Source organism: Ambystoma mexicanum, chromosome 2p (assembly GCF_040938575.1).
Source record: "Ambystoma mexicanum isolate Mex_15411 chromosome 2p, UKY_AmexF1_1, whole genome shotgun sequence".
NCBI lineage: Eukaryota > Metazoa > Chordata > Amphibia > Caudata > Ambystomatidae > Ambystoma > Ambystoma mexicanum.
The window spans coordinates 1224121477-1224148634 of record NC_090923.1 but is presented as its reverse complement, the minus strand read 5'-3'; the positions used below and the strand labels follow the sequence as shown (position 1 = coordinate 1224148634).

The window sequence follows — 27158 nt, the reverse complement described above, 5'->3', positions numbered from 1 at the left end:
TTCTGGAAGAGCTCCCGCCACCCGGCTAATCTGTTCTTCAGTGCCTTCGAGGACAGCGAGTCACACGCTGAACAGGATTGCCAACTGTGGTCTGAGCCAAGCAACATAGGCAGAGGGCGTGGGGGTCTGAAGTTGTGAAGAGCCCGTTGCAGGATGGACACCTGCTGAACCCTGTAGAAGTCGACATGCGCCGGGGAGGCCTGTGACGCCTGAGGACCGAGTACCTGAATGATAGATTAACAAAAAAAAAAAAAAAGACAAAGACGTATCCATGCGTGGAATTACATGGCCGAAGCCAAACCCAGGAGCGCTGGTGAATTTGTCCCGTTCCCTTTGACGCAGAAAAGGGGACTGGGGTGTGGCGCCGGAGGGCGGAGTCAGGGCAGTGCATGCTTCCTGGGACGCACCCCAGCGCGCCTCGAAATTTAAAGGGGAAGGTTTTTTTAGGGTCAAAAAGGTTCTGTCTCCCGTCCCTTGGAAGGGGCATCCATACAGAATGGAGGAAAGGGGAGGGGACGTGAGAGTAAGGCATAAGTTAATAAAACGAATGACAATGCATTACTTACCGTAAAAGCATTTCTGATGGTTGTATCTGCTTAGATTCACATGCTGTGCATAGGTCCGACATCCAGTGGTCACTGCGGAGTATTGCATTTTGTTTTTCGTAGTCGAAAAAGGGGACGTCGACAAGGCGTGTCTGTAACACTATCCCTATAGTGACGTGCGTTGTACCCACAATCCCTCACGCGTCGAGGTCCCTCTGTTTGTATTTTTCTGCCCTGAGGGAGCCTTCTAGACGTGAGTGAGTACAGAAAAGAGAAATATAGAAAAAGGTGTCTATGTTCCTTCCATCCGAGCGGGGAGGAAGGATGGGCGCATGTGAATCTAAGCAGATACAACCATCAGAAATGCTTTTACGTTAAGTAATGCATTGTCTTCTGATGTTTGTTAATCTGCTTAGAATCACATGCTGTGCATAGACTGGCGAGCAGTACCCGGAGTTGGCGGTGGGTTATGAGAAGGAACAGTAGAGAAAAGAGGTCTTAATACTGCCTGTCCCACCTGGGAGTCAGATCTAGAGTGTGCATCTAGACAGTGTTTTGTAAAGGTGTGCACAGAACTCCAGGTAGCCGCTTTGCAGATGGACTCAAGGGGAACATTTGCAATGAACGCTATGGAAGCCCCAGTGCCTCGAGTGGAATGTGTTCTTGGCTTGAAGGGTAGTTCTCTCTTAGCAAGAGAGAAACAGAGTGATGCATTGAACAATCCATCTAGATATAGTGGACTTTGAAACTGCATCTCCTTCTCTTCCTGCTGCCACAGAGACAAAGAACTGATTAGGCTTTCTCAGTGGTCTGGTTCTTTCCATGTAGAACATGACAGCTCTGCGTACATCTAGTGTATGCAGACTTTTTTCTCCCAAGCTGGAAGGGTTTTGAAAGAACGTTGGTAGTTCTATTGACTGGTTTACATGAAATTTCGAGATGAATTTTGGTGCAAACCTTGGGTGTGTGCGTAGAACCACCTTATCTTTGTGAACTGTTACGAAGGGGTCTAGTACAGAAAGAGCCTGTAGTTCACTTCTTCTCCTAATGGAGGTGATAGCTATTAGGAAAGCAGTCTTAAGAGTGAGGTCCTTAAGAGTTGCCTTGTGCATGGGTTCGAAAGGAGGGCCCATGAGTCTAGAAAGTACCACATTTAAGTCCCATCCGGGAGCTGGTTTAGCTATCGGAGGGTGTATTCTCTTTACCCCCTCCATGAAGGCCTTGATAACTGGTATCTTCCTCCACAACACTAAGTTGGGAAGTGGTGTATGCAGAAAGTGCCGCTAGGTGGACTTTAATGGAATTGAACACTAGACCTGAATCCATTAAATGGGTCAAGTACAGAACAATGTTAGTGGGAGAGCAGTCAACCGGGTTGATGCTCTTACCTCTACATCAGATGACAAATCTTTTCCACTTGCTAGAATAGCAGTGGCGAGTATTAGGTTTTCTGGCTTCCCTGAGGATGTCCATACATCTCTGCGGGAGTTGTAAATGTCCAAATTCTATGATCTCAGGAGCCAGGCTGCTAAGTTCATGGTCTGAGGGCATGGATGCAGTGTCCTGCCCTTGTCCTGTGACAGCATGTTGTACGGACAGGGAAGTTTCACTGGGGGAGATAGGGACATCTCCATCAAGGGAGCGAACCATGGCTGCCGGGCCCAAATTGGGGCCACTAGTATCATGGTAAGCTGCTCCTGGTGCATCTTGTGCACCACTTTGTTGAGAAAGGGAGTCGGGGGGAAAGGCGTAAACAAATTTCCCTGATCATTGAATCGACAGACCGTTCCCCTTGGACTGGTTCTGGGGGTACCTGGAGGCGTAACTTTGGCATTGTGAGTTCTCCAGAGTTGCGAACAGGTCTATTTCCGGGAATCTCCATTGCGTGAAGACGTCTAAGACGATGTCTTCGTGCAATTGCCATTTGTACTCTTCGGGCAGGGGGAAGTCTCTGCTGAGTTTGTCTGCTAGCAGATTGAGTTCCCCTGGTACATGTTGTGATAGTAGGAACATGTGTTTGAGAGCCCACTTCCATATATTCTGGGACAGTTTGGACAGTCCTGGATAGTGAGTGCCCCCTTGCTTGTTGAGGTAGTACATGGCTGTGGTGCTGTCTGTGAGGACTATCACTGTCTTTCCTTGTAGGTGTTCCTGAAAGGCTTTCAGTGCTTTGAACACCGCTAGTAGTTCCAGCAGGTTTATATGCTTGGATGCTAAGCTCTGAGTCCACGCTCCGTGAGCAGTCTGATGGGATAGGTGAGCCCCCCATCCTGTAAGGGATGCGTCTGTGGTTAGAGTGGCTTCCACTGCGGGTGTGGCAAACGTTTTCCCTAATAACAGGGTTTCTTTTGTCCACCACCGTAGCGAGAGAACCAAGGCCTGCGAGACCACCACTAGATCGTCCCATTCTCCGCTGGCCTGACACCACTGGCAGTAGAGCCACTCTTGCATTGGGCGCATGCGCAGGCGCGCGTGAGGTACCAAATAAATACATGACGCCATCATCCCTAGCAAGCGCATTGCTTTGCGTACCGTCACCTCTCGACCTGCCACATAATGGGGGATCTGAAACAGCATGTTTTGGACCCTCTCGTTGGAGGGGACGACGAGGCCGTCCTTTGTTCGAATTAGAGCCCCTAGGAATTGTTTGATTTGGCTGGGGTCTAAGCTGGACTTCTTTTCGTTGATGGAGAAGCCCAGTTGGGACAAAAGGTCTATGGTCTTTTGGGTATTGGAGAAGCATGTTTCGTAAGAATCCCCTGTCATGAGCCAGTCGTCGAGGTAAGGGTATACCGGGATTGATAACCTGCGCAGGTGGGCCGCTGCCACTGCCAGTACTTTCGTGAATACCCTTGGTGCAGATGCTATCCCGAAGGGTAGTACTCTGAACTGGTAGTGTTTGTTCTCCATCTTGAACCTGAGGTATTTTCTGTGCGCTGGCAACATTAAAATATGAAAGTATGCATCTTTCATGTCTAGTGTTGTCATGTAATCCCCTTGTGATAACAGTGGGATTACTTCCTGCAAGGTCACCATACGAAACTTTTGGGGTTTGACAAACTTGCTCGCTGGGCGCAGATCTAATACAGGACGCATGGTTAAGTCCTTTTTGGGTACAAGGAAGTACACTGAATAAATACCTTCTGTTACCTGAGATAGGGGGACAGCCTCTATAGCTTCTTTTTTCAGTAGCTCTTCTACTTCTTGAAGAATGGTGAGGTGTTCCGGTGTCGTGCGTCGGTTCCGTGGGGGTCTGTACTTCGGGGAACCATTGAATTCGATGCAGTATCCGTGGGCTATGGTGGATAATACCCAGCGGTCTGACGATATTCCCTCCCATGCTGAAAGGAACAATGTTAGCCGGCCCCCGACCGGTGATGCATGGGAGGGGACCCGAATCTTCGGGTCATTTGTTGGTATTGGGCGTGGAACCTTTGGGGCTGGAGCCGCGACCTCTTTCTCTGCCACGGCGTTGGCCTCTTTGACTGAACTGGGTGTTGTTACCCTGGTTAGAGGGCCAGTTGGTAGCAGAGTAAAATTGCTGTTGGTTTTGCTGCTGGCGTTGGCCACGAAAGGAGCGTCTATTGCCATAGCCGCGTCTGTTAGGGGGCCTAGAAATTTGGTCAAGAGTCTTGATGGTATCAAACTCTTTCTTCGCATGTTCTAGGGCCTCATCAACTGCTTTCCCAAACAGATGTGTTTGTTCTATGGGCTTATTTATCAGGGAAGCCTGGGTTTCCGGCTTAAATCCTGAATTGCGCAGCCAGACATGGCGTTTGAGAAGTATTCCCTGAACCAGGGAACGGCCAGCCGTCTCTGCGGCATCTAAGGAGTTCTTTACGATGCCCTGGTTTACAAGAGTTCCCTCTGAGATTATAGCTAACAGGCGTGAACGCAGGGGTTCTGGTGCGTCCTCTGCTTCGCTGCGCAGCTTGCTCCACTGTGCATCTGCGTAGCTAGCTAGTAGGGAATTGTTATTTGCAATCCTAGTTGAGAAGGCGGCGGACGTCGTGATTCTCTTCCCAAGTGCATAGAGCTTCTTGCCCTCTTTGTCAGGTGGTGCCTCACTAGTGGATAGTGGTACCCCCGCTCTCTTTCTTGTATTAGTAACTACGAGGGAGTCCGGAATAGAATGTCCTCTGATGTACAAAGGGTCAGAGGACGAAGGGCTGAAGAGCTTTTCTATCCGAGGGTTGACCCCTCTGACTAAGGCAGGATTGGAAAGGGAAGGAGTTATTCTTCTCTTTATAGAAGCCAGGAGCGGAATAGACTGACTAACAGGGGCTTTTTCTTTAATAACTTTCTCTGCAAAGTCTATGTCAGGAAGAGTCTCCCCAGTGTCTATTTCAAAATGCGCTGCTGCCTTGCGCAATAGTGCATTAAGTGAAGGTTGGTCATCTATGGGAGTGGTGTTTCCAATAGGTGAATCCTTGGGAGGAGAAGGGTGAAAGACATCAGGGTCTGAGTGCACTGATGGGGATTGCCAAGTCTGCACTGATGGGGATTGCCAGGGCTGCGAGGTAGCTGTATCTTCTTCAAAAGCTCCTGCACCAGTGTAAGGGTCTTCTTCAAACCCCTCTTCCTCATGCTCTTCCTCTCCACCCAAACACTCATCTTCCTGGAAGTATTGCTCCTCTTCAGTGAGGTCATATATGTCTGTAGAAGGGGGAAACAGCCTAGGAATCTTGACCCTAGGGTCATCCTGGGGCCATTCTCTTCGTCTTTTGGGTGTGGGTGGGTTTTGGCTTCCCAAAAACCTTTGCATTTTCTCCATACAAGAATGGAGTCTTTCAAGGGTCTCATGGGGGACCCCTGAATAGTCTAGAGGGGGGAAATCAGTGTTTTCACCTTCAAAACGCTTAGAGCACTCCCACAACGTCGAAGAAAGGTTTCCGTCGCCCTCTGAAAAGCCCTCCGGTAGTTCAGAAGTGCCCTTAGATGAAGGGGGCAGTTCCTGCCTACTCTTGTGCTTTTTCGGCGTTTCCATAGCTTTTTGTGCGGTATTCGACGTTTGTTTCGTCGTCCGCTTACGTTTGTCTTCGGAAACAATTCTCGCCAGGCTCTCGACAACGAGTTTGTCAGTAGAGGGCTCTGGTGTCGACGTTGCCTGCGTTACACGTTGTTCCTCGACGGCCGCTCTATGGAGCGTTACGTCGGATGATTTTGAGGTAGCGCCCGTGTTTGATGAAAGCCCAATCGCTGGTCGCGGCTGTGTTTGTGGGTGGGGCTTGAGACCCTTACGGTCTGAGGTAGACGCCGGAGTGCCCTGCGTCCCCTTCTGCGCTGATGGATCCTTCGTCTTCGACGAAGAAGAGCCGTGGGTTGTGTGCTTAGGCCTATGGGGTCTATGTGCGTCCTTGTCGCGGGGGTGTTCATCCCCATAAGCAGGGCGTGAGCCGAGTCCGTCGGGGCCGGGGACGGACGTCGAGGAGCGCGAGCGCTCCTTCTGGGGGTTAATGACTTCCGTAACGGACGTCGAGTTATCACCCTCCTCGTCACTTTCTGTAACAGCTGCGGCAGGTGAGGAAACTGACTTCAACATAGCGTAGTCCGCCCACCTCTTAACTTTGCAATCTTTAAGAGTTCTTGGTTCCAAGAGCTTACAGGCCGCGCAGCTGTCCTCCTTATGAACGAGGGGCAAGCAACGATTACAGAGCTTGTGTTTGTCCTTCCAAGTGTATTTGCCCCTACAGCGAGGGCAAAACTTAAAAGGTGTCCTCTCCATAGCTGAGGCAATAATAACTGGTGATAACAACCCCAAGGGAAAGATAGGGGAGAAAGAAAGACATTCTCAAAGAGAAGATAAAAGTTCGAACCCCCACTCTCTCTACTGTATGTTGGCCGGCGAGGCCAGGCCACGTGTTCGGCAGCGCCGAAGGATCTCCTCCGTCTCTTCCCCTCCGTCGAAAACTTGCTCGGCGGAGAAACAGCTTCACAGCTAACGTCGAGGGGAGGGAATCTTTAACAATATAATAAGTATAATTAAGGACCGAGGTCCGTAGTAAGCAATGTCTCTCTAGGAGCTCCGCGTAAGGCGACCAGAAGCTGGGCGGAAATAAACAATCTGAGGGACCTCGACGCGTGAGGGATTGTGGGTACAACGCACGTCACTATAGGGATAGTGTTAGACACGCCTTGTCGACGTCCCCTTTTTCGACTACGAAAAACAAAATGCAATACTCCGCAGTGACCACTGGATGTCGGACCTATGCACAGCATGCGATTCTAAGCAGATTAACATCAGAAAATAGAGTTACTCTTAAACAGTGCAAATAGTTTGAGTTCACCAGAGGAGTTGTTCCAATGCAATAGGTAGGCCAAAGTCAATGGGCTAGAGTGTTGTATAAGTAAAAACAGTTCTGGTATTTAAACGGAAAAGTCTTTGCCATGGTTCTCAGAAGCAGTTCATAGAAGAAAGATTCAAATGTCGGGTCACAATTGGACTAGGCCTGCAAGTTGCCAAAGTTTCACGCACTTTCGCAGTGAGAGGCAAGTTCTCTCGGTCGGGTTGTCTCAGTACCTTATATTGAAAAAAAATATGCAGCCGAAGACTTCCGTTCCTGGCAGTTCCTGCAGATTTTGCTGTTCCTGAGCCTCAGTTGTGAGAACAAGAGGGAGGACTCTTGCACTGCACGGGGACTTGTCACAAAGCTGGCAAAGTGGTTCTTCAATTCCGGTAGCGGTCTTCAAGCACACAAATTGGTGTCCTTCTCCCTGGCTATTTGGTTTCCTGCAGCACTCTGAGGAAAATGCAACCAGCTCCCAGAATGGTGTGCAGGTGGCTTACGAGTTTATTGGTCCCACCAACTCAAAAGGGGGGGGAGTCATCCTTGAAGGGCTTCTCTGTCGAGATGAACTTGGTGATTCAGACCTGCAGCAGGGCTTCACCGAGCAAACGAACCGTCAAGGAGTTGTAGCAGCCGTCCTCTTCCAGCTCATCTTCGGTTGTTTCATTCCAGTGGTCGACTCTGCCTTCCAAGCCAAGAGACTCGCCTTTTATTCACTTCTCTCCCATTCATTCCAGCCTAGCTGCCACTCACCCAGCAGGGTGGCTGTCCTTGCCGGACAGTCAGCCAATCACGCCAGAGTGCATTTCGGTCTCCTAGGAGACTAAGCAAAGGGAGGTTTCGGGCGCCTCCCTCACATTCTGCCCACCCCAGAAACTCGGGCGACAGAGGCAGTCTTCAGTCCTGAAGCCCGCCAAAGGCGATGGAACAAAGGGACGAAACCTGTTTTGGTGCGCAGAGAAACTCTAGAAGGACCTTTTAAAAAAGAAATGGCGGAAAAAGAAGACCGGGACCCGTTTAAACAAAGGAGGCTCAGAAGCCATCTTGAAAAACATGGCTCCCGCGATTTAAGGCTACCGGTGTTCGCTACCTGTGTTCGCGGTTGGGAAAAAATCATGGTAGTTCGTTGTAAAACCACTGCCACCAGCCATTTCGCGAGGAAAGGGTAGCATTTGACTGCTGCATGAGTTTCTAGACATAGGGGATACTAGGTAACCCCTGCAGCACTCTATTGGAAGATAGTGTGTGCTGGGGCTAGGAATATAAAAAGACTAGTAAAGTCAATTTAACTTTACATTCTCTGGAAAAAAGTAGTTTATCCCAGAGAAGGTATTTAAACCTTGCGACAGCCTAAAAAAGCTTCCTCGTGCCACTGCACTGAGGGTGCTGTGTGACGCACATGAAAGGAGGGGGTGCCTAGGGAGTGGTCTAAAACTCCATAATCAAAGAACACGAGGAAAACACATCAAAATACATGAGTGGGGAAAAAAGGCTCACACTCAAGGGAAAAAAAACGAAGTCCTCAAAATCGAGCAAAATTGCTGGGGGTCTCTAAGGTGAAGGGAATTAGCACATTTATGAGAATTCTCACTAACACAGCCTAAAGGACATGTCAGTTTCCTCATAACATATGAGCAAAAGCCAGTGTAGTGAAGCTTAAGGCTTCACTGCACTGCAAAAAGTACAGGTCAGAATCAAAAATTAAAACGAAAAGTTTGGGGGTTCCATAAAGATGGAAGGAAAGTTGGAGTAAAGCGAAATCTTTTCTAACAAAGGCCTCCTCAGGAGTCTTCAATCCATTGATAAAGCCCAGAATTTCTCAGACTAACGCTGATCAGAATTAATGGCTGAAAGAGCTTTCCTACCCAAAATCCAACCACACAAATGGTAAGGATCTGCACCATTCAAACAGTCAACGCAAACATGGTAAAAAGTTAAATGCTTCCACCAGCTTGTCTTAGGCATATATAAAAGTAACCAAAAATCCCAACAGTAAAATACTAGGATGATACAAAAGTATCCCCAACTGCACTGCATTGTTAGATGCTGTGTGTACTGCTAAAAAGTTACCGGAAAGGTAACGTGACAAAAGGGAAACAGTTGCCCAGTATTTCTAGTCTGAAGGAGTGATCAGCTTCCCCATAACAAAATGCCACAGAGTGTTATCTGAAGGCACCCCCGCCACCCTCCCACCCCCCAAAAACAAAAAATATATTCAGGTGTACATAGGGAGTGCCATCCAGGCCCGGTGCACTTCCAATGATCTCTGCCTCAATGCCAGAAAAACAGAGATCCTTCCCATTGGGACCCCTACTCCAGACTTCTTCCCTTCACTTTGGCCTTCCCCCATGTGCTCCTTAGCTTGGAGATATCTTCAACTACTGTCTCTCCCTCACACTCAGCACACTGCCAAGAAGTCCCACTTTCAACTTTTACTGCTCAAAGGAATTGTACCTTTTCTCACATTCCCCCAGAATTTCAATGTTACCCGAGCCCTGGTTCTCTCTAAACTGGACTATTGCAATAGCTTCCTCATGAATTTTCCTTCTTTCACTCTGCAAACTCTGCAGGAAATCCAGAATAAGGAAGCAAGACTTCTCCTTGGCCTCAGGGACTGCATCTCTCCTGCCCTAAAAAGTTTTCACCGTCACCCTGTTGGTTCAGTGATTAAATTCAAATCCCTCCATCATCCACAAGGCTGTTTGGGGCCGGGGACCACACTATCTGCAACTCTTATAAATACTCCCTCTAGACTCTAGCACCAACTCTGTGTAAAGCGTTTCGCTAAACAGGGCAGGAGGTCGATCTCTTTCCTCAGCTGGCTCCCCTTCTTTGGAACAGCCTCCCCTTCGTCTTGAGCAGGACTTTCTTGAGGAGCTTCTGGAATTTAAGACTTTCCCCTCGCCCCACTCTGCTAATATCACAGTTGCTTGTTTGGTGTTCAGGGCCCTTATGCATCCTAGGAGCCCTGACCTCCCACACTGACTCACCCCAGCTTCTGTCCATCTTCAGAACTTGCCTCGGCTTACCCGCAACCCTGAAGGCTTGCACTTTCCTTACATTGCACCTCACCTGTTGCTCACCCATGAGCACCACAGCACCTATTCCATTCCCCCTCCCTTCTGCATTTGCACATTATGAACACACAAGGCATAGTAGGTTCTTCCTACACCCACACTGTATTTAGTATTTTGTTATGTATTAAAATTGTTCTCACATCCCCTTGTCCTCTCCCTGTTGCACTGTGGTCGCTTTGAAACAGTATTTACTGCCTATATAAGCACCTAACAAGAAAATAAATATGGGTTAAAGTTTGCTCCAAAAAAAAAAAAAAATCTTTTTAACACCTGGTCCCCTTCCTTGACATATCACATCTTCGACGTATAGTGGTTGAAACAGAAGAGGAGCATACATACTCCCCAAGTTCTCCAATGCCTGTGGTGCCCAAATCGGGTCAGTATTGGGATCTGCACCAGATGGCGGAGTCAGGGAAATTCTTCCCTCTTCTTGGTCAAATCCGAGCCTGTAGGCATGCGGGAAAAGACCACAAAGGACCCTGCAGCACGCGGAAGCCGCAGTAGGCCCCAACGCACCTTGTGAAGTGGTGAAGAATGCTTGATCACTATTTATATAATGAAATTAAAGTTACACTACTTATTTAAAACAGTAGTTTCCCAGCATTTTAAAGACAAGTAAGTGGCCCCCATTGGATTCCAGAATCCCTAAAATGGTATCTGGGAAAATCTGAGTAAGGAAGGGGTGAGTGTGTACATACCTGTTTTGGCCACCCACCTCTTCCATTGGGGGAAATGGGCATGAAGTTATATGTCCATTTCATTCCTGACGTAGATCGGTGGAGGTCTAAGTCAATGATCCTCGCCTGGGCCTTACCCATAGGTGGTGGGATTGAGACACTTTCCTGAACTTTATTGCAACCACTAGCATTGCTCAATACAATAATAAAGCAACCTGAACTGCAAAGCTTTTGGAACTAGTCACTATAGTGCACAAAGGCCTAACCGGATTACTTAACTTTTACTGGTTTTAAAATCAACTGTATTTTTCTCTATTCACTCACTTACTGTACAGTTATTGAAAGTCTTGCTTATGCACTTTATTACTGAACTGTGTTTAAGGTAAAGGGAAGATCTTACAGCCAGAACACCCAATTGTGGGTGCTTATGTGTTTGATAGAAGTTGTGTGATCATACTTTCCTGAGTTTAATTGCTTACTGTGTACTTTTGAAAGGCCTAAAATCATTGTGTAATTTTGTACTTCTCGGTCTAACTGGAATTCTTGTGGTGCTGTCCGAGTCTCGTTTTAGCCCTAGACCATTCTCACAGCACTCCTGAATCTAAGCCTTGTCCAATCTGCTCCCTATTTTTTGGTTTGGTAAGACTTTAGTGTCTTTCCTGTCCACCATAATAAAGTTGACCTCACGAAATCCCCCCAGGGTAGATTTTGGAAATCCATATTAACACAGCCACATGACCCCCCACAAGGACAAATACAAATTGTTTGCATAGCCTCTTCATCTACACAGTAAGCACATGAAACTCACCTTGTTTTTTGGTGCAGAAATGGGCTCGGAAAAGGCAAAAAAGGGCAGCGCAAGGTTCATGAAACCATTCTTGAATGACTCGATCTTCTTGTGCCCCTGCACAATTTTGTAAAGCTCCAGGCAGACCAGCCCCACAACAGATGCTGTGGTAGTGGCGATGGCTGGGATGATCTTTCCAGCAATCAGCTTACTCTAGGGGGGGGGATGAAGGAGAAAGTTAGACACCGTCAATGTGAGTCACTGATTTGCATTGGCCCAACTATATTCAGGCATCAGTATTCAAGGCCTGATCTTGCAGAGCCAGATCAACGCAACCAAAGCACATGGATTATGCTACTGATGTACAGCAGCCTGCAAGCACCAGGTTTTTATTAACACTGCCATTCAGTCTCTGTGCTTGGTCACACTGCCAATTTAAAAAAGGAATGAGTTTAAAAATATTGCTCTATGAAACTGAAGTGAGCAGAAAAACTGAATACGACCCCATGAAGCCTCTGCCAATTCTCCGTCCTTGTCCCCATGCTGACTGCCATTCTTTATATTTACTTTTCAACCATCGCTGCTACGGACCCAACTGTGCCCACCCTCCCATCTTTGCTAGAAGTGGTACATAGTTCCACCACAAAAAAGTAGATTGGTTGATCTTCTGATTTAGCAATTACCAGTGCTGTCTTAACATGTTGTTAACAATTTGTAGATCCACCGCAGCACCACTCTATCAACCCTCGAAAAAGTAGTTTCCTGAACAAACATTACCTTATGCCGATCTGCTGCAGGAATATCATAGTTTTCAGCCCGAAGGTTGGATGCGGCAACAATAAAATCCATGTGGTAGTTGGTGTCATCGTCCTGGAATAGAAACAAAAAAGTAGACTTCAGAGAGTTCAGCTTTAAATGGATATGTATGTATCAATCAATCAATATCCTGCCTCAATAAGTACATTCAAGCATCAATGTAATGTAGTACATTGATACTTTCAATATCCTTAAGTGTGGACACACTTTCTCACCTTTTCAAAGTCTATGGGAAACATTTTGAAGGGAGCCACCTTGTCAGGCTTTGGGAGTGCGTTTTTCAGCTCTTCCAATCTACTATCATCTGGAATTGGAATGAAAACAAAAGGTTACAAATCATGGTTCTAAACAATTGCAAACAGGATAACAGCGGGATACTAGGTGATAATGTTTTCAAGATTACTTACTAGGAGAGAGATTTCCCTAGAGTGGATAATTCTGAGAAACACTGCTCAGGAGGCCGCGATTCCAAAGGCAATACAATTTTGTTCTTGGGAGAAGGCTCCCCCTTCCAATAAAATGAAATGTTTGCTGGTGGGTCCGGGACCCTTCATCAAGGGGTGTGTGGAGGTGGGGCGGATGGCTTTTTGCTGGACTTCTGGATCTTGTTCTTTAACCCTGAATGAGTCTAGCTTTTGTTTCCTACTCATTCATTCTTATGTACTGTCTTTTGGAACTCTATTCTTTGTAATTGTACCTATACAAACAAGTGCATTTTCTCCATAACTCTTAAAAAGGCATCTGTACTATTGCAGCACACAGCACTTAAGGGCAGTGCTGCTGGGTAATCTTATGGTTCTCCTTTGAGATTCTTCTCTTTATTCTAGAGTAACTAAAGTTCTTAAGGCTAGATCCTTAGTATGTCTTCTAAAACTTTATAGTTGGAATGGCGCACGCACACACACCACCTTAAGTGGAGTGCCAAAGGGATACCCAGTATCCCCCTTCTCTCTGCTCCTGTGACTTTCTAGTCACATAGACAATCTCCTAGTTATGGCTGGTGGTAGTGGACATGTTGTATTAACTATTGTGTAATATTTATACCGCAGGCTATGTCCATAGCCTCGGTAGTGCCTATTAGGGGCACCCAAGTACCAACTTGGGGTCTCCCTTCTTTTTTCCGCCATTACAAGCATGGTGGTTCTTTGTTACCCCCCCCCCTACCACCATTCTGGGAGGGGGAGGCCTGTGTGTGCCTTGCCTTTGGCGGGAACCCTTGGGTGTTCCAGCCTAGGTTCCAGTGTGTCTGGGCAGGCAGGAAGTGAGGGAGGAGTCCTCCCCTCCCCCATGTTCTTTGTCTGCCAGAGTACCTGAATGGAATTAGTGCCCACTGGGGGTTGGCTGTCTTGATTGGACAGCCACCCACCCCTTTCTGTAAACTTCTGAGCGAGATTGCAAAGCAGTGTGCGCTGAAACAGAATTAAAGGAACAAGTGACTTACCTGTAACTGTTGTTCTCTAGCATGGGTCTGACATGAATTCAAGTCAAGCTGGGAATCCTCGGTAAAAAAAAAAAACGTTGGTTTAGTTTCTAAACTGTCTTTCTCCTATAAACCAAACACGGAGCTCTGGGTCATACTGCCCCTAGCCAATCACTGCCCTCTATCCAGGCCCCTCTGGCAGCCATCTTCAGATTTGGAAGCACGTAAAGTGGCAGTAGGACCAAGAGACGAGCAGCAGAGGAGCAGGCGGGTGGGTTTGCATGGGAATCCATACCAGACCCAATGTGGAGAACAGTTACAGGTAAGTAACTTGTTCCTTCTCCAGCATGGGGTCTGGCAAGGATTCACATGCTCATGAATAAAGAATGCATAGCAGTACATACTTGCACAACCACAGGTGGTGGCAAAGCTCAACAGAAGCAATCTCTTACCTCCTCACCAGGCTCACCTTCAAGCTAACACGTTGCACAGCACTGCTTGGCCGACTCTGGACACTTCCCTGGAATCCCTGTCGACGCAGTAGACTTTCGGGAAGGTGTGCGTCGTTAGGGAGAATTCTCAAAAATGTGCTTATTCCCTTCACCTTAGAGACCCCCAGCAACTTTGCTGAATTTTGAGGACTTTAATACCTTCTCTGGGATAAACTACTGTTTTGCAGAGAATGTAAGGTTAAATTGACTTTCCTAGTCTTTTTAAATTCCTAGACCCAGCACACACCATCTTCCTATAGAGTGCTGGAGGGGTTACCTAGCATCCCCGGAGTCTAGAAACGTATGTAGCAGTGAAATGCTACCCTTTACTACCGAAATGGCTGGTGGGCAGTGGTTTTACAACAAACTACTATGATTTTTCCCGACCGCGAACACCGGTAGCTAAAAATCGCAGGAGCCATGTTTTTCAAGATGGCGCCTTAAGCCCTTTTTGTTTAAACAGGTCCCGGTCGTTTTTAGCCTTTTTTAGCCAAAGGTCCTTCTAGTGTTGGTCTCTGTGCGCCAAACCAGGTTTGGTCCCTTGGTTTCCATGCCTTTGGTGGGCTTCAGGACTGAAGACCGCCTCTGGCGTCGAGTGTCTGGGCAGGAAGTGAGGGAGGTGCCCAAAACTGTCTACTAGGAGACCCCCAAATGCACTCTGGCTTGATTGGCTGGCTGACTGTCCGGGAAGGACAGCCACCCCGCTGGGTGAGTGGCCGTTAGGCTGTAATGAATGGGAGAAAACTGAAAGGCGAGTCTCCTGAACTGGAAAGCAGAGTCGACCACTGGAACGAAAGAACTGAAGACGAGCTGGAAGAGGACGGCTGATGCAATTCCTGGACCGTTGGTTTGCCCGGTGAAGCCCTGCAGCTGTGCTGAAACTCCAGATTTCTATCGACAGAGAAGCCCCTGCAAGGACGACATCTCCCTTGAGTTGGTGGGACTAATCAACTCCAAAGTAAGCCACCTGGACATCCATCTCGTAGCTCGTTCAATTTCCAGAGTTGCTGCTGGATACTGTATAGCCAGGGAGAGGAACACCAGATTGTGTGCGTTGCTTTTAAGCTGGCCTAGAGCTCCAGGAAGCAGGACCGACTGAGCCTGAGGCCCCTCAACAGAGTGCGGGACCCCAGAATCAAGGAAAGTCGATCGACAGCCAGGAACTGCAGTGTTGCTATTTGCGGTAGACGCGAGGAGCTTAAACACTGAACAGCCACCGATTTGAAGATTGCCGGTTGCGAGCGGTGACCGTCAGATTGCAGTGCACGAGTCCCCAGAAGTCCTCCCTCTTGTCCCCACGACAGAGGCCCAGGAACAGTGAGATCTGCAGAGCTCCACAGGAACAGAAATCATCTGCTGCACTTTTTCTTCAATAACAAGGTACTGTGAAGTCTGAGAGAACTTACCTCTTACTGTAGAGTTGCTTGCATCTTCTACTACTCACAAGTCTAATCAGCGTCTGGCCCTACATTCGATTCTTTTCTTCAAAGACTTCTAAAACATTGTGCAAAGACCTTTCTACTTAACTACCAAAAGTGCTTCATCCTATATAAGACTTTTGCCCATTGACTTTTGCTTAGCCTGTTGTACTGAATGACTCTTCTTAGGGGATCCAAAAGTATTTGCCCGTTTAAGAATATTTGTGGTCTCTTGTTGTTCTAATAACCTTTTCCTTCTACTAACTTCTGAGAGTATTCCAAATGCAAAGAGTAAGATGTTAATGTCCCCAGCATCCTAGCTATTGAAGTCACCTAAGGGTGTAGGTTGTGTCTGTGGGCCATCCCAAAAGGGTCTTTACTGGTTTAGAAACTTGAATGTGCAGTATTGAAGTGCATTTGTGTGTTACTTTTATATTGCTCCCTTCTGAAGAAGGCTTATTCTAACTGATTGATACATTAATAAAGGTTTATTCAAGAATACTTGGGTGTAAGTTTCTGACTACTAGTCACTGTGAATCTCTGCGTAACTCCCCTACAGCTCACATTGACCCCTCTTGAGAGGAGCCTGGCTGCTCAAAACGCTACCAACCCTGTGTAGTACAAGCTTATACCAAAGGTTGGGTTTCCTATACCTGTAGTCAGAGTTGTGTGTAGTGCATACAAACTTTGCCTAACACCCTCACCACAGTGCAGAACTCCAGGAATCTAAGATCAACCGGGCGAACACCGCCCTTTGTTGGTGCTGAGAAAAAGGCACCAAAACCACAGACTGACCAGGGAGACTGAAAAAATCTATGCTTAGGGTCCTCTTTGGATGCAAGTTGTTCCATGAGATAATGTCCCCACAAAAATGACACAGGGCAAAAAAGTTGCTGAAAGAAATTGCAAATTTGTGCAGCAACATTACTACATGGAACATGTAGGGGACATCCCTGCTCCCCTTGCCCCCATATATGGTGACCATATATAATGTTGCCACAACCCTTTCCTGGCGACATTATGTATGGCCACCATATAAATATATATGGGGACAATATGAGCCGATAACGAGACTGCTGCCGAGACCAGAGTCCTTCCTTTCATCACCAGACCGAGGAATCGGGAGACCGGGTGAGTCACTGCTGCACAGAGAAGAATCCAGCTAAGAGCATGTCTTTTAACTGAAGGTACTGTGGGGTGAAAGGTATTGCTTACCTTGAACCGAGAAGTTGCCCCAGAGTGTTGGAGTGCATGGAGGTGTCCACTCTCACCTATGACCCGCAGGCTTCCAGCTTGTGTCCGTTTAGCAAGTCCTTTTGCAAGCTCTCCATTGTTGCATTAACCCCTCAAGTATCTTTTCCTAGAGACAAAGTATCCTAAGTAACTTTTGGTGTGGTCTGCTGCTTCTTAAGACTTTTAATCCACTCCAAACTGATTTGTGCATAGAGATTGGACTTTAAAAATGTTAGTTTGCCAGGAAAGTGTCTCTAGAACATTTAGCTCTGCTACTGTATGACTAACCAACCCCTTCCCCTCCAAAAAGACCATCTAATGTGGTTTTGCTGACTAAGGAACAAGTTACTTACCTGTAACTGTTCTCCAGCATGGGTCTGGCATGGATTTACATGCTCGTGAATATTCCCAGTGTTAGACCGGGGATTGTCGGTTGTTGGGGAGAATTCTCAGAATAGTGCTAATTGCCTTCTACATTCGAGACCCCCAGCTTTTTTTTGCTGAACGTTAGGACTTTTAATTTCTAACCTGGAGAGAGCTAGACCTTTTTCCCCACTCATGTATTTTTATTTGATTTGAACACCTTCTTTTGGTTTTGATAGGATAGGTTATTTATAACGTGCTTAATACCCAGAGGTTTCTAAGCGTAGACCCGGGGATCGAACCTGTGGTGCACTGTGTCGTCTTGCTTCCAAGGCAAGCACGTTGTTCCCGAGCTATTCTCCAGAGTCTGACAAAGTCCACAGGCATCTTTTTATATTGTGACACACAGCACCTTCAGTGCAGTGGCACAGGGAAGTCTTTCAGATTTTCCCAAAGGTTTAAATACCTTCTCTTGGTTAAACTATTGTTTCCAAGAGCAGTAAAGTGAAATGTACACTACTTTGTACACCCAGCACACACTATCTTACAATAGGGTGCTGGAGGGGTTACTTCGTATCCCCTTTGTCTAGTTTTTCATGTAACATTTTTATGTTACCCTGTCTACAATTAATGGCTGATGGCAGTGTTCGGCAAGATTGTATGCAGTACCCCCAACCTTTGGTATAAGCTTATACTACACAGGTAGGTAGCATGTTGAGCAGCCAGGCTATCTCAAAAGGGATCAATGTGAGCTGTGGGGGAGTTACACAGATATTCAGTGACAAGTATTCAAATAAACACTTACACACAAGGTTTCTTGAATAAACAATTACTACATTTGTCAGTTAGAATAAGCCTCCTTCAGAAGGGAGCAATATAAAAGCAACACTCAAATACACTCCAAAATTATACACTTAGTTTCTAAATCAGTAAAGACCCTTTTGGGATGGCCCACAGTCACACCCTACACCCTCAGGTGACTTCAATAATTAGAGTGCTGGGGACATTAATATCTTACTATTGCATTTAGAATAATCTTAGTATTTGGTCAAATGAAAAGGTTATTAGAACAAACAAGATACCACAAATATTCTTAAGCAGGCAAATACTTTTGGATCCCCTAAGCAGAGTAACTCAGTATAACAGGTTAAGCCAAAGCCAATGGCCAAAAGTCTTATATGAGCTGAAGCACTTCTGGTAGGTAAGAAAAGGTATTTGCACAATGTTTTAGAAGTCTTTGAATAAAAGAAGAATCATTGTAGGGCCACAAGCTGTTTAGGCTTGCGAGTAGTAGAAGATGCAAGCAACTCTACAATAAGAGGTAAGTATGCTCGGACTTTACAGTGTAAAGACTGGAGGGGGTGTCTGTACTCCTGCTTTCTATATGGCAGGGGAGAGGCACAGAGGACCCCAGCCACGATTCTCTATTATTGATAACATAGTTGAGCAATGAAGGCCTAGCTTCTCAGGAGGTGATGCAGGCTGCTTCTAAGTTAGTCCCCAAGCAACCACAAAGGAATGTCCACACACTATTTGTTAAAACAGTCTTTATATAATTAAGGTTCAAGGTCATATACACAATCACAATAACTCACTTTGTGCTCAGTAAATCTACAACGGCAAATATATACAGTTCTGAGTGGTACCACAATTATCATATTCCATTAAAGTGCATCAACTGTACTCTGGTCAAATGTCACACAAATCAATTAATAAAGGTAACAAACAATAGACATAGGATGGAAAGCAGTTGGTTAGAACAATTGGCAGAATACTGGTCCCTACCACTAGACACAGTTCTGTGTCGAGATTTCCCCCCTCCGTCCCCCCCACCTGGGCAACCTGTAAGAAAGATATATCACAAGCCCAGTCCATATATTGTTCAATGAGTCTTATTCCCTTTAAAATGTTTCTACCACCTCAATGTACCTGGAATAGCAGAGTTCCTCGAGGAGGCGTCGAGTGATCCTTCTTGAGTGACTCCCTTTAAAGCAGGAGCCACGTATCGTCGATGGGCCTTGAAGAAAGTGAACTCGGCGTCGAGAATCCTCGATGGAAGTTCAGTGACGTCGAGGCAGCAGCTTCGGTCCTGGCGTTGCTCGTCAACGACGCCCTGCAAGGAAGAGGCGTGCGGGGCACCTCGACGTCGATAGTTCAGGACTGCAAAGAGTTTGTTTAGAACTTTGGCCAAGCAAGGGCGTCAAGTTGTCCGGTGTCTCTATGGTCTTTGGGTGGCGGGAAACCCACCAGCGGATGCTCCTCGGCACGTCGACTGCCTGGCCTTCTCCGGCAGAATAAGGCGGTCGGCGGTGCGGACAAGCACGTCCGTGAATCAAAAGTCTTAGACAAAGGAGCGCTGCAGCTCCGGTCGTCGATGGCACGGCGTCAAGCGGTCCCCGCTTCTGGGCAACACGGCTTCGACGGGCCTTCAGCGGATACAGCAAACCTGCAAACCCTGGTCGATGACGGTGCACGGAATGTCCGGTGCTCATCTTCGTTCTCCTCGGTGGTCCCAGTCTCCTGTCGAGGGTCAGACTTCCAGGGAGCTTCGGCAGCTTTCAGATTGGTGAAGTAGAGCAGCAGCAAGACTTCTCTTCCAGCAGGGCTTCAAGGTTAAGCTTCAGTTTCAACTCCAGTTTCTCTTCAGCTTCTGAACACAAATTCTAGCAGTGAGAGGCCCCCAGATATACTAGTTGATCTCTCATTCATTCTGCAGGCTCACACTCAGGCAACCAATTGCTCAGAAGGGCATTCAGCAGTCAGCCAATCAGGCCATTCTCCTCCCTCTCAGACACTGACAACAAGGAATGTGTATTGGGAGAAGTACCCAGCCATTCAACACAACACACTGCATTCATACCAGTTTCGGGCAGGGCTGTCTCAGTCATTGTGTCAAACACCAGAAACTAGACATCCACAACAAGTGCATATTGGTCACATACTCCATTCACCCAGGTCCCACCCACAGGGTGTACCCACAACATACAGTCACTGGGAAGGCTCCAGCCAGTCTGGCCTGGACTTCACAACACCACCATATTTGGAACTTCCACCCAACAGCCAGTCAGGGGAAGGGACAGAGTCAGGGCTTCCCAGGACTTTGGGAGAACAAGGTAACAAGCAATAGAAAACAAGAGGCGGCAGGCGCCATCTTGTTTCCTATCAGGAATCAACTGATTCCCATGGCATGGCCTGGGAATCCCCAAAACGGAGGATATTCAGAGCACCCGTCAAATTCAGCATGGAGCTGCCACCAGCCCATACCCTGCTCTGTGGGCCACACACAGGAGCCCAAACACATACACTAGGGGCACAGGGTTGTACCCCCACCCATGGGTGCCATAATGGTATCCCATGGGACTGTACACCCAGTGCTCCAGATAAGATTTTGGAGGTGGGAGTATTTAACTCCATATTTTTAAACTTTGAGAGTAAATGTGATTTTAAGAGTAAAAATGACATTTCTCCTTTGCAAGCGTAAAATATGTGACATCCAGCCAATGTGTGCAAAAGCTGTATGGAAATAATTACGATGCAACAGCTTTCTGCATTGTGGCAGAATACACCTTTAATTATTTCTCTAGCTTCAGAGAAATACATTCCGTTTCAGAGGCATTTATCCCTGGCTTGCAATTACATCCATGCAGATAAAAATCAAAAGTAGCCTTCTGGTTTCTTTCAAGTAACCTGACCTTTGCACTGCCCTCTGCCCTAAACTTGTGTGTAAATGTACACAGGAAAATAATGCTGTTGAATTAGCAAGATTTTCATGCGTAAAAGGCCTAGTACGCACCTTATCTGGAGGGCTGTGTACACCATACCAAAAACAGAAGAGTTGCACTGCCAGGAGTCCCACATGGACTCCTGAGCAGAAAACAATCCCTCCAATGCATTTCCAGAATCACATACAGTACCTTTGGATTGAAGAAAAGGTGCAGCAGAGGACTTCTGTTCCTGCGCAGCTCTGCAGATCTCACTGTTCCTGGGCTTCAGTTCTGGGGACAAGAGGGAGGACTTCTGGGGACTCCTGCACTGCAATGGGACGGTCACCGCTCGCAACCGGCAATCTTAAAAAAAGTGGCATGTTGGTGTTTCAGGTCCTCGCGACTACCACAAATAGCAACACTGTGGTTTCTGGCTGTCGAGATGGACTTTCCTTGCTTCTGGGGTCCCGCACTCTGTTGAGGACTCGGGCTCGGCCAGTCCTGCTTCCTGGGAGTCCGGAGGATCTTCCTGGAGCTCTTGGCCAACTTAAAAGCAACGCACACAATCTGGTGTTCCTCTCCCTGGCTATTCGGTTTCCAGCAGCAACTCTGTGGAAATTCAATTAGCTCTGAGATGATGTCCAGGTGGCTTACTTTGGAGTGGATTGGTCCCACCAACTCAAAAGGGAGAAGTCGTCCTTGCAGGATCTTCTCTGTCGATACGAATTTGGAGTGTCATCACAGCAGCAAGGCTTCACCGGGCAAACCAGCGGTCCAGGAGTTGCAGCAGGCGTCCTCTTCAAGTTCTTCTTTGTTTCCTTCGTCCAGTGGTCGACTCTCCCTTCCAAGCCAGAAGCCTTGCATTTTATGCAGTTCTCTCCCATTCATTCCAACCTAGCAGTCACCCAGTAGGGTGGCTATCCTTGCCAGACAGTCAGCCGGCCAATCACCACAGAGTGCATTTGGGTCTCCTAGGAGACTAAGCACAGGGAGTTACGGGCACCTCCCTTACTTCCTGCCCCCACCAGACACCCTGGAGCCAGAGACGGGTTTCACTCGTGAATCCTGCCAAAGGCAAAGCGAACAAAGGGACCAAACTTGGTTTGGAGCGCAGTGTAAATCTCAAGAAGGACCTTTCCACAAAGAAATGGCAAAAAAAGACAGGGGCCATTTTGACAAAATTTGCACCCTTAGGTGCTTTACTGCAGCTGCGAACGCAGTCTGCGGTAAATTCACACCACGGTAGTCAAAAGTAAACCACTGCCACCAGCCATTCAACGAGGAAAGGTGAAAGGGTCTGTTTGGGCCAAGCAGGCTAGCAACTTGCTTGCCTTCTCACCATATTCGTATATCCTAGTCTTTGATTACCTGTGTGCCTGCTTATCTAGTACCGTATTGTGGAGGGTTTCTCTAGCTCTCAGAAGGGAGCGATGCGTCTCCGGGGTGGCATCCAGTATATGGGATACATTACTGATTGCAATCGTACTTCTCATGCTTGTATCTGCTTAGATTCACATGCTGTGCATAGGCCGACATCTACTGGAAGCTGCAGAGTATTACAGTTGTTATTTTCGAAACTCGAAAAGGGACGTCGACAGGGCGTGCCAGTAATACTATTCCTAGTGTGACGTCCACTGTACCCATGATCCCTCACGCGTCGAGGTCCCTCAGATTGTTATTTTTTTCCTGACATGAGGTAGCATGAGATATAGCGCGAGTGCAGTTGTATCCAAGCAGATCCGTATCAGACAAGCTCATAAGCATCCATGCGCCTTCTCTCCGAGAGGAGGCAGGGTGGGTCGCATGTGAAGCTAAGCAGATACAAGCATCAGAAATACGATTACGGTGACAATCTATCCCTTCCGAGGCTTGTGGAATCTGCTTAGATCACATGCTGTGCATAGATTAGCGAGCAGTGGAAGAAGGATGTGAGAAGGTTCATGAGCGAATAAATGTCTTAGAACCGCTTGTCCCACTTCTTGGAATGAGTCAATGCAGTAAGTGCCGAGTGAAAGTATGTATAGAGCTCCATGTAGCTGCTTTGCAAATACTGTCTAAGGGGACATTTGCAATGAAAGCCAGAAGCCAGAGTGGCACCAGTACCTCTTTTAGAGTGGGCCCTTGGCATAAAAGGAAGCGTCTTATTTGATAGGGAATAGCACAGTTGGATACATCTGATTATCCACCTAGAGATGGCATTTTTAGACAAGCGATATCCTTCTCTGCCTGGTGCTATGGAGAGACACCGTTGATCTGTTTTTCTTAGCGATCTGGTCTTAGTAGAGGACCCCCTCCCTCCAGTGTGTGGAGTTTTACCTCAGCAGAGCTTTTGGGTTCCTGGAAGAAAGCCGGTAGCTCAATAGACTGGTTAACATGGAATTTGGAAATTAATTTAGGTGAGAACCTAGGGTGAGTGTGTAAAACCAGTTTGTCCTTATGTACAGTAAATAAAGGATCCTGCACTGACAGAGCTTGGATTTCACTGACCCTTCTTATGGAAGTGATGGCTACTAAGAAGGCAGTCTTATAATTCAGGTGTTTGAGACTGGACTTGTGCATAGGCTCAAAGCGTGGTCGTCCCATGAGCTTAGCGAGTACCACATTAAGGTCCCAACCTGGCGGTGGGTTAGAAATTGGAGGGTGGAGTCTCTTTACCCCTTTCATAAATGCTTTGATGACTGGTACCTTCCACCATGAGACCTGGTTATGGGAAGTGGTGTAGGCTGACAAAGCAGCCAGGTGTACTTTTAGCAAGTTGAACACTAAACCTGCATCCAGTAAGTGGAGCATATAGGTTAGAATGTTTGAAGGAGTACAATCAACTGGGTTGATTTGCTTATTATGGCACGCAATTACGAATCATTTCCATTTATCATAGTAACAGTGCCTAGTGTTCGGTTTTCTTTACTGTTTCAAGATATCCATACATCTCTGTGGTAGATTGAGATGTCCGAACTCTGACTTCAGGAGCCACGCTGCCAAGTTCACAGTGTGTGGTTGTGGGTGCACTGTTAGTCCTCCGTGATGGGTGAGTGGGTTGTACTGGCACGGGAGTCTGATGGGTTTGTACATCGCCAGTCTGTGCAGATGCGGATACCACGGTTCGCTTTCCCATATAGAAGCAACAAGGATCAGAGTCATTGGTTCTTTGTATAACTTGTTGACCACTTTCCTCATGAGAGGAGTTGGGGGGGGGGGGGGGGGGGAAAGCATAAGCAAACTTCCCTGGCCAGTTCATCCATAGGGTGTTCCCTTTGGAGCCTGGCTGGGGGAACCTGGATGCAAAGTCTGTGCATCGACTATTTTCGCTTGTGGCGAATAAGTCTATAGTTGGAAAACCCCATAGAGAGAAGAGGTGTTCTACGACTTCGTGTAGACGCCACTTGTGTTCCTCTGGTAGGGGATCCCTGCTCAATGAGTCTGCTAGAGCGGCGAGTTCCCCTGGAACATGTCGTGATGACAAAGATTTTCCATCTGAGTGCCCATTTCCAGATTTTCTGTGCAAGTCTGGGTAGATATGGAGAGCGTGTAACCCAGTTTGTTGAAATAAAACATCGCTGTGGTGCAGTCCATCAGGATCTGCACCGAAAGGTTTGTTAAAAGGGGTTTGATCGCCTGGAGGGCTATCAATACTGCCAGAAGTTCCAGCACATTGATGTGGTTCTGAGCTGCAGTGTGAGACCACAGACCCAGGGCTGTGTGGTGAAGGTAGTGAGCCCCGCACCCTGCCAGTGAGGCATACCTTATGACCTCTGCTTGCATCGATGGTCGTAGAAGGGGTTCCACCTTTGTCAGGTTTTCTCTCGTCCACCAGCGAAGATTTTGTACCAGTGTTGACGAAACAACCACTAGATCGTCCCACTGTATGGACACAGGCACGCGTGGGGAACAAGGTATATGCAAGATGCCATCATGCCTATTAAACGCATTGCTTTGCGCACCCTCATCTGGTGGCCGGCCTGATAATGTGCCATTTGCAGTAACAAATTCCTTATTCTCTCCTCTGAGGGAAAGACCAACCCTTCCTCTGTGTTTAGGATAGCTCCTAGGAACTGTTTGGAAGTGCTTGGCACTAGGGTTGATTTTTTCTCGTTGATTGAGAAGCCCAATTGAAAGAGGAGGTTGATAGTTTGGATGTTTTGTCTCAGGGGGGTGATCACGAGGACGTTTAAGTTCTATGCAGTAGCCCCCCCTGCTACTGTAGACAGCACCCATCTGGCTGAGGTGATAACCCCACCCACCCATGCGTGGGTTAAGTTGGAAATGCGTCCCACTACTGGAGATGCATGGGAGGGTACCTGGTGCGGAATGTCACTTGCTCGGAGGTGGGGTGCCACCTCGAGCTGGACCCTGCCCCGATTACCACGACCTTTACGTTGTCCTTGTGGATAGCCCCGAAAGGTTTGTCCTGGGTAGTTGCCATAGGAACCTTGGTTGTATCCTGATCCCCCGCAGAGAATTTTGCCCCCGAAAGCGGCGAAAATTGCAGTTACCTCTTTGCCCCGTGGGCTTGTTCGTGAGCTGACCTAAGGACTTTAGAGTGTCATACTCATCCTTTGCTATCTTAAGTGCGTCTTCTACAGCCTTGCCGAAGAGCACATCAGGTTCAACTGGCATATTTAATAGGGTGGCCTGTGTTTCTGGCCTGAAGCCTGATTGGAGAAGCTGTGCATGCCTCTTTATAATAGTGCCCTCTGTGATAACTCTCCCTACATGGTCAGCCGCGTCAAAATTTGACTTGAGCCACAAGTAGACACAGCTCTACCGTCTGCTGCCACCTGAACTATTTGAGATTTTAGTGGCTCAGGTGGGGATGAGTAATGCGGAAACCTCCTTGCACTTATGGCAGTTTTAACTTGCCAAAAGAACAAGTTACTTCTTACCTAGTTACGTTCTTTCGATGGGATGTTCCTCCGACGTATTCTTTGATAATACGTTTCCAGCTTGCTGGCCTCGGAATTTTTTTCTGCAGAGGGCGCTGCGCGTCGACGTCTGCCGAGTCGATGTCCCTCGACGGCCACCGTATCGGCGCTGAAGTCACCATGCCCATAAATATCCACGCGCGGCGTCCGTTGCTCAGTTCCGTTTTGTAGCATAAGATAAGTCATGCCCGAATTGGTTATTGACCTTGAAGGAGCGTAAGCTGCAACCACAAGGGAAGTATTACTGCGGGGATAGAGGGGAGGGGCGATAAGGAATACGTTGGAGGAACATCCCGTCGAAAGAACGTTACAAGCTAAGAAGTAACTTGTTCTTCGAAGGGATTGTGTCCTCCGACGTATTCCTTATCTTTGATAGACTCCCATAGCAGTGGCATGTAATTGGAGGTGGGAGTAAGAATGTCATGTATCCCTTTAGGGATGGACCAAATGTAATACGGCTTTGCCAAATCTGGTCTCTTGACTAGTGGAGGAATCCAGGTTGTAAAATTTTGTGAATGTATGTGCGGACGACCATGTGGCAGCCGCACGTATGTCTGACTGGTACCCCTTTTCGGAGGGCCGAAGAGGCTGCGATACCCCTGGTTGAATGAGCCCTAAGATTTTGGGGTGGCTCTTTCCCTGCTAGTTTGTAACATTCCAGAATGGCCAAAATAATCCACCTGGAAATGGTTTTGTTATGGGTAATCCCAACTTGTGACCCGAGTATCCTACAAAAAGTTGGTCTGCTTACCTGATCCTAGCCATTCTGCTGATGTAAAAGCTTAGAGCTCACCTTGGGTCCAGCCTATGTAGCCTTTCTTCCTCTTTCCCCGGATGGGCAGGAGGGTAGAACGAAGGTAAGGTAATCTTCTGAGTAATATGAAATTCAGAAACCACCTTCGGGAGGCAATTAGGCTTCACCTGTAGGACAACCTTGTCCTCGTGGAAAATTGTATATGGGGGTTTACAGGAGAGAGCTTGTAGTAGATGTTAGTGCTACCAATAGGACAGTTTTACGCTTGAGAAATCTCAGCGAACAAGAGTGAAGTGGTTCGAATGGAGTGCCCATTAGGACGTTGAAGACTAAATTTAAGTCCCATAAGGGAACCTGGAATGGTTTTGGAGGATAAACATTAGTTAATCCTTTGAGAAATTGTATCACTAGAGGTAGTTTGAAATACGATGGTTCCTCCGCAGTGCGCTTGAAGATTGAAAGCGCTGCGAGATAGCCTTTTACAGTGCCAACTTGAAGGCCTGAGTTTGCCAAGTAGAGTAGAAATGATAACACCGTTGGTGTACCACATGAAAAAGGGTCGATATTCTCTTCCTTACACCAGCATCAAAATTTGTTCCAACGGCAGCGGTATAAAGACGTTGTTGCTGGCCTTCTGGCCGAAAGCAACACCTCCATGACGTCA

General features: G+C 47.4%; 1 protein-coding gene across 1 annotated transcript in view; it reads right to left on the bottom strand.

Moving 5' to 3' along the window:
• UBA1 (ubiquitin like modifier activating enzyme 1) overlaps nt 1–27158 on the bottom strand; it is a gene marked incomplete in the record, with an annotated part of 790705 nt that overhangs the window by 117927 nt on the left and 645620 nt on the right. The window contains 3 exon segments of the mRNA XM_069645505.1: nt 11395–11586; nt 12151–12243; nt 12405–12493. Coding sequence (XP_069501606.1) covers nt 11395–11586; nt 12151–12243; nt 12405–12493 — 374 coding nt within the window.